This window comes from Suricata suricatta, chromosome 5 (assembly GCF_006229205.1).
Source record: "Suricata suricatta isolate VVHF042 chromosome 5, meerkat_22Aug2017_6uvM2_HiC, whole genome shotgun sequence".
Taxonomy (NCBI): Eukaryota; Metazoa; Chordata; class Mammalia; order Carnivora; family Herpestidae; genus Suricata; species Suricata suricatta.
In genome coordinates this window covers 2413865-2421105 of record NC_043704.1, presented here as the reverse complement: position 1 = coordinate 2421105, position 7241 = coordinate 2413865, and the positions used below count along the sequence as shown (strand labels likewise).

General features: G+C 59.3%; 1 protein-coding gene across 1 annotated transcript in view; it reads left to right on the top strand.

The window, feature by feature from the left end:
- The window catches only part of CSTB (cystatin B), a 2496-nt gene extending 402 nt beyond the window's left edge, over positions 1-2094 (top strand). Inside the window, exons 2-3 of the mRNA XM_029938853.1 lie at positions 1489-1590; positions 1743-2094. Of these exons, the coding sequence (XP_029794713.1) occupies positions 1489-1590; positions 1743-1871 (231 nt within the window). The 3' untranslated portion in view covers positions 1872-2094. The remainder of the gene's footprint in view (positions 1-1488; positions 1591-1742) is intronic.
- Positions 2095-7241: the final 5147 nt, after the last annotated feature.

Here is a 7241-nt window from a genome sequence, read left to right as displayed (position 1 = left end):
GAACGCCGCCGCCGCCGGGCAGCCCCGGGCCTCGCGCAGGTGGCCCCGCCACCCGACCGCAGTGCAAGCTGGTGACTCAGCCCCACGGGACCCGTGAAATGAGGAATTCGCAGGGATCGCTTTGCGAGCCCCGCCTGGGCCGCGGCCCCCGGCCCTTCCCCCGCAGCCCTTCCTGGCCAGGACTAGAGGTCCACTCACTTGTCAGGGGACTTCGAGCGCCTGTAAGGTCCTTTGCTCCTGAATTTGGTGTTGATCATTTGAAAGTGACCTGTAGCGGTGGTGTTGCTACTGGGAGAAACCGAGGCGGCCAGTCTGCCCAGCTGGAGGTCTCTAAGAGGGCGGGGCAGGCGAGATCCCCGCCGTGGGCACGTTCGCGCGACTCCTTTGCCAGGAGAGCCATCTGGGCCTGAGCCCCGTCCGAAGACATTCCGCACCGGCTTCCGCACCGCACCCCGTGAGGAGCGCCCACCAGTCCGCGCTCTTGGGCCTTGCGCGGATGTGCCCCGTTGGCTGCACCCCGCCCATCTTCCTCCTGGTCTGCAGGGGTCTGAAGAGCGCCCACTCCCTAGGCAGGGGCCTGGCCTGGCCTGGCGGGCGAGGCAGCACGGTACCTGTTCCACCACCTGCACTTGGCTTTTCTCACCGCGTTGTGGGGTGTCTCTCACCCCCAGCTCCCCTCCTCCCGGTTCTGTAAACTGTCAGCAGAGTCCATTCCCTGCAGACCTAGCTTGGCATTTTGCAAAAGCAGGGGGCTCGGGTGAGTATTTAAATACAGGTCAGCGCCGGCCCCAAGGAGAATGGCGCATGTCCCAGCGAGCCCAGTGAGGTCGCACAGGTTACTGTTTGGCACTTAAGATAAGGGTCAGCTTCTGCCCGAAGGCTCTGCGAGTTAAAGACGCAGTAGGGGCACCTGCCTGACTCGGCTGAGTGTCCGACTTCAGCTCTGGTCATGATCTCGCTGTCCCAGAGTTTGAGCCCCGCTCTGGACCTGCTCCTGTCAGCTCAGAGCCCTTTTTGGATCCTCTGCCCACCTCGAGCCCCGCTCTGGACTTGCTCCTGTCAGCTCAGAGCCCTTTTTGGATCCTCTGCCCACCTCATGCTCTCTCTCTCTCTCTCTCAAAAGGGAATAAACATTTAAAAATAAACATGCAGTCAAGTGCTTTTACCTGCAGAGCCCTGTGCCAAGGACGACACTCACGGCACGTCCCTAAGAGTGAATAATTACAGACGGCCTTTCCGTCAAGTTTCAAAGCTCCCGATGATATGCTGAAGTCCCGTCATGGAGACGGGCAGAGTTAGGGGTTTCTGCTCTTCATCGGGAAAGCTGTTTAGCGCGCCGCTCCGGTGTGAAGGACCCTCGGGCTTCAGAAGATCTGGAGCGGGCGGGCAGGGGAACGCTGTGTGTAACGTTCCCTATGCGAACAAAGCTGTGTGAGCTCCTGTGGCAGGAGGGACGTCCCTCATCTGCCCGTTCTGTCCCCTCCCCAGGTGAAGGCCCAGCTGGAACACCGGGAGAATAAGAAATACACTACGTTCAAGGCTGTGGAGTTCAGAAGCCAGGTGGTCGCGGGCAGGAACTACTTCATCAAGGTGAGGGTCAGCCATGGGGTGGGGGCAGGAGCGGTGGGATCCCAGCCCCTGTCCCGGGGCCCTCGTCACACAGGCTGGCCCCGCAGGGGCACTTGAGGTCAGAGGCCCTCCAGCCTGCCCCTCACTCGCCTCTCCTCTCTGTGTCTCTCCAGGTTCAAGTTGATGATGATGAGTTTGTGCACATTCGAGTGTTTGAAAGTCTCCCACACGAAAACATGCCCTTGACCTTGTCCAACTATCAGACCCACAAAGCCAGGCATGATGAACTGGCGTATTTCTAGCTCCCGGTCTGAACATGCCCGTCCGGTGGTTCCGTCCTCTGTGGCCGTGCCTGGGGTCATAAACCGAGGCCTTTTCTACATTGGGGGTGGGGGAGGGGGTGTCACACAGCTCTCCTGACTTGCCTTGGGAGAGACAAAGTCAACACGATCAATGATCCCAGTTACTTTCAAAGAGGGCTTATATTCTCTTTTAAATACATATTTTTAAGTCTTGACAAATTTATTCCTTTGTTTTGGATTTTGTGTGTGTGTGTGTGTGTGTGTGTGTGTGTGTGTGTGTGCTTTATCTAAAACCATAGTCCCGCATAGAAGCATCAGGAGGGGAGGGTGATGTGCTGATTTGGTTGTGTCACAGCGCGTGCCCGCCGTGCCATGTGGGGCCCCTCCCGGGTCACACCCGGCCTCAGCTGGCCGGGTGCCCCTCCCACCCACAGAGCTGAGCCCCGGGGGCGTCCCTCAAGGTCCCAGCTCAGGGATGGCAGATTCAGGACTCCAGGAGCTGCGGTCCCCCAACTCCTGCTTGGACGGTGTCTTGTCTCCAGGCCTTCGTTTCCCCCATAAAACAAAAGGATTTGGGCAAATCTGATTCTAGAGCATTAGCTCCAGATGCACTTAGATGCATTCACACAGCACCTGGCGCTCCAGTGCACAGACACACATGTGCAGACGAGGCCACAGGTGTGTGTGACAGGATGGTTGTGCGGCCTCACTGAGCACGTCCACCTGACTGGGCTCCACCTGACCGGGCTCCCGAGCTCACGTCTCCGCGCTTCAGCGGAGGATCCCCGCCATCAGTGACGTCAGTGCAGGGCTTTGCCCTGAGTCTGTTTTGCACATTAAGAGCACAGTGTTGTTATGGCAAGAGTAAGGGCTGGTGAGAGGTCTGTGTGGTTCGGGTCATGGCAGAAAATTGTTCCTGAGGGTTCAAGCCAGTCTCCAGTCGCCAAGCCACTTTGCATTTGTGGCGTGTGGCACTTGGTGCTGGGCTGCCCAGGTCCCGAGGGAAGGAAGAGCGCACCAGGGTCCCATGGTGAGCAAACAGCTTGAAAATGGCAAGAAGAGGGGAGTCTGGGGGGCTCAGTCAGTTAAACATCTGACTTCGACTCAGGTCATGATCTCACGGTTAGTGAGTTCGAGCCCCGCATCGGGCTCTGCGCTGACGGCTCAGAGCCTGGAGCCTGCTTTGGATTCTGTGTCTCTCTCTTTTTCTGCTCCTCTCCCCCCTGTGTCAAAAATAAATAAACATTAAAAAAAATTCAAGGGGCAAGAGGAAAACCTTAATACAAGCTGCGTGTCCTAATCTCTGTTCTTGAGCTGGAAGGGTGAGAAGCATTCCCAACAGGCTCTTAGTCCTGGTCGTTAGTCTTGGTCGTCAAGCAATTTTGCATTGAAGTGAGGACCTAACGGAGGAGAGAGAGAGAACCCTGGGCAGGCTCTCGCCGCCAGCACAGAGCCCGGCGCCGAGCCCAGTCCCATGAACTCTGAGATCATGACCTGATCCAGAAATCAAGACTGATGCTTAACCAGCTGAGCCGCCCAGGCGCCCCTGCCCCCACTGGTAAGAGTGATTGATACATTAGCAGTGTTATCCCTTAATAAGTTACAAAGATTTTCTCAAACTTGCAATTTGTTTTGAGTCATAGATTAAAAGCTGGTCTCTGGACCCAGACTGTAGAGAAACCCACCCATTTCTCTAGAATTCTAATTTTTTAAATGTTTTTTATTTATTTTTGATACAGAGAGAGACAGAGCATGAAAGGGGGAGGGTCAGAGAGAGAGGGAGACACAGAACCAGAAGCAGGCTCCAGGCTCTGAGCTAGCTGTCAGCACAGAGCCCGACGTGGGGCTCGAACCCACGAACGTGAGATCTGACCTGAGCCGAAGCCGGAGGCTTAACCGACTGAGCCACCCAGGCGCCCCTAGAATTCTAATTTTTTAAAGTTTATTTTTATGTATTTTATGAAAGATAGGAAGGGGGAGGGGCAGAGAGAGAGAGAGAGAGAGAGAGAGAGAGAGAGAGAATCTCAAGCGGGTCCCAATGTGCGGCTCCAGCTCACAAACTGTGAGATCATGACCGGAGCTGAAGTCAAGCGTCGGACACTAACCATCTGGACCCTCCAGGCCCCCCTAGAATCCTAGTGTTTTCTAGCCCTTGTGTGTGGGAGCCGTGTCCCTGCCTTTGCAAGGACAGAAACTGCATTGATGCCACTTCCGGGCAGCTCTGTTAGGGCCTCCGGGGCACCCCACCTGGTAGTGACGGATCAGTTACACCAACAATTGTGCCCAGTGTACAGGTGACATCAGTTACTCGTTCCTCTGTCTCTAGGCCGGCGTGCCTCTGATCCTGTTTGTCGGCTGGCTGGGGTCTGTGCCGGCGCCCTGCTCTGGGAGCACTCCGAGGCCGGGTGCCGTGGGGTGTGCTCAGAATGGAGGAGGATGCCGGGCCCCCCGCAAGGGCAGAGCGGGCTTGCACAGTGCACTGGCCGTGCAGCCGGAGTGGGGATGCGGGGTCAGGCTTTGGGAAGAGGGATGTTTGCCGAGAATTCTGGGTGGAGGAGAGGAGCTTCACCTAAGGGCAGATGGGAAAGGTGCCCCCTGCTGGCCCGGTGGGGGGGGTGCTTGTTGCCACACGGAAGCTTGAGGACTGGGGTCTGACTCCCAGGGTGGGACCAGTCCCCCCAGCAGTCTGCTTGTCCCGGAGAAGCAGACAGCACTCACCGGGGTGAGGGGAGGAGCACCTAGCCCCTCTCCTGTAAGCACTCTCTCTCAAAAAAAGTGGGGGTCAAAGGATAAAAACCCCTGTAGTAAAATGGGCAGAGACCAAACAGCCACAGCAATTATTAAAATGTCCACCTGGGGCCCCTCGGTGGTTCAGTTGGTTGGGGGGCCAACTTCTGCTCAGGTCATGATCTTACGGTTTGTGGGTTCGAGCCCCGCGTCGGGCTCTGTGCTGACAGTTGGAGCCTGGAGCTGCTTCGGATTGTGTCTCCCTCTCTCTCTGACCACCCCCCACTTACGTTCTGTGTGTCTCTCTCAAAAATGAATAAATGTAAAAAATAATAAACTAAAATGTTCACGTAACACTTTTACTGAGGCAAGCGCAGAGTGAAAGCACATTGGGCCCCGTCTCTGTCCTGCTGCGTTGGCAAATGTCCAGAAGCCGCTGGCCCCACCGTGGGCCGGGGACGCAAACGGGCAAGCCCTGTGCAGACACCAGGTGACCCCTCGGGACTACATGGCCCATGCCCTCCCTGTGGCGCTCCCCCCACACGTTGGTTTGCCAGCCGGAATTATTGGTGCAGATGCTTTGGTCATTTACTTCCCCGACTTGACCACAGGCAGAGTCCGCAGTGGCTGGCCCCTGGTGGGTAGGTGACAAGTGACTAGATGACGGAGAGCATACCTCCTCTAACTCGGGGCTTTCTGGTGTCACACCCTACCCAGCTCACCTCTGCAGGGCCCCGGACCGGCCTCCCTCGCTAGGCTGCACACCTCAAACACCCAAGGCCCCCCCCCCCCCCCCCCCCCCCCCCCCCCCCCCCCCCCCCCCCCCCCCCCCCCCCCCGCCCCCCCCCCCCCCCCCCCCCCCCCCCCCCCCCCCCCCCCCGGCAGCCTGGCCGGCCCGGTCACAGCCTGCCCTGCGTCACGTCCCCCCTCTCCCTGCCCCGGGGTTTTCCTGTGCTCACAGGCCCGCTGGGGGCCGCGCCGCCCCCACACCACTGCCGCGCCGCCCCCACACCACTGCCGCGCCGCCCCCACACCACTGCAGCGCCAGGCTGGGGCCCCGGCTCTCTTCCAGGAACGCAGCCTGGGAAAACCCAGGCCCGCGTGGTCTCCGAGGTGGGGCCTGCGCTTGAGGCGGCCTTCCGCCCACCCAGGGGGTGTCTGCGCCAGGAGTACTCCGGATGGGTGAGGTTCAAAGCCACGCGAGCCCTCTGCTGGACGTTTTGCACAGAGCATCAAGACAGGGAAAGGCGACCATGTTGGGATTCGCCAGACCTCACCCCCACCCCCATCCCAGGATGCAGTGGGTCGGATTATGTCCCCGCAGGATGCCCCTGGCCCAGAGCCGGGGGGCCTGTGAATGTCATCTTTCACAGCTAGGGGACTTGCCAGATGTGATGAAGCCCAGGGTCTTGAGCTGGAGAGGTGACCTGGACTCTCTGCGGGCCCCAATGTTAGCTGGGGTCCTTAGAAGGGGGGTGGGGTCAAACTGAAGAGGCCACACCTCCGCTGTGAAGCGGTGGGAGGGGCCTGGGAGCAAAGGCCCCTCTAGATGCTGAGAAGAGTGGAGGAGCCTGGCACACTCATCTGTTTGCACAAGTCCAAGTCCTGGCCTGCTACAGCCACAAAGGTCATCCACCAGGAGGGCCTTGCGGGCCAGCTAAGGGGCAAGGGAGGGGCCAGCAGTGGGCGGAGAGGTAGAGTTCAAGGTGTCCCCACCCTTCTGTCTTGCTGGCTAAGGCACGTTCCATTCCTGGAGACTGCCCGGGGAGTCACTCCCGAGGGTGTGGGTGACTCACAGTGGGAACACAGCGCCCGCCCGGCCTGTAGGACCGGCTGTCCCCACCCAGGTGTGAAGGGATTGGAACCAGGCACCGGAACCCGGGAGCAGTGACAGTGTTCAGTGATGCGGCTGGTTCTCTGACTCTAGTGGCGGTGGGGGCAGGGCACTGGGAAAGGAGCCCCCCCCTCTGGGGGTCCCTGGGGTCTGGGAGGAGTTTAGAGGCCGGCCCCCAGGGCACAGAACAGCTGGTTGGGCAGGGGGACCTGGGCCCCGGAGGGTGGCCTGGGCAAGCTCTTTCCCTTCAGACAGACAGGTTTACGGCCTCTGCTTTCATGCTTTCAGCAGTAAGCCCCGCTGGGCTGGCCGGCTGGTGGCACAGGACTCAGGCACCAGGGGGTAATTTGTGGGGGGCTCCTGAGGGGGGAAAATCATTGCACTTCAGCATGATGACCAGAAAAGGATTTATTTATGGATGATCATAAGTCAGCAGGACCAGCACACAGACACGGCCACTACAGAGCTGGTGGGGACTTTACAAACATGTGCACAGGACGGGGGGGGGGGGCTGGAGACCCCGACCCTGGGAAACCCAGCCCCTGGTCCTCAGAGACTGGCCCTCCCTTGCAGCCGGGCCCCAGGGGCGTTTGTTCTGAGGCCACACAGCCTCCACAGTCTGAGTCAATTCCCAGGAAGGCCCAGGCCAGCACCAGCTGGGCCCTGAGTCAGCACCTCAACCCCCTGTCCGGCCAGTCCTGCAGTCATTGGCCGGAATCCCAAGTAAAATCCCACATCGGGAAGCACGCCGCTACGAAGTCAGAGGCATCTAACACTCAATGCCCGCACTCTTCATCTCGGAGGCCCCG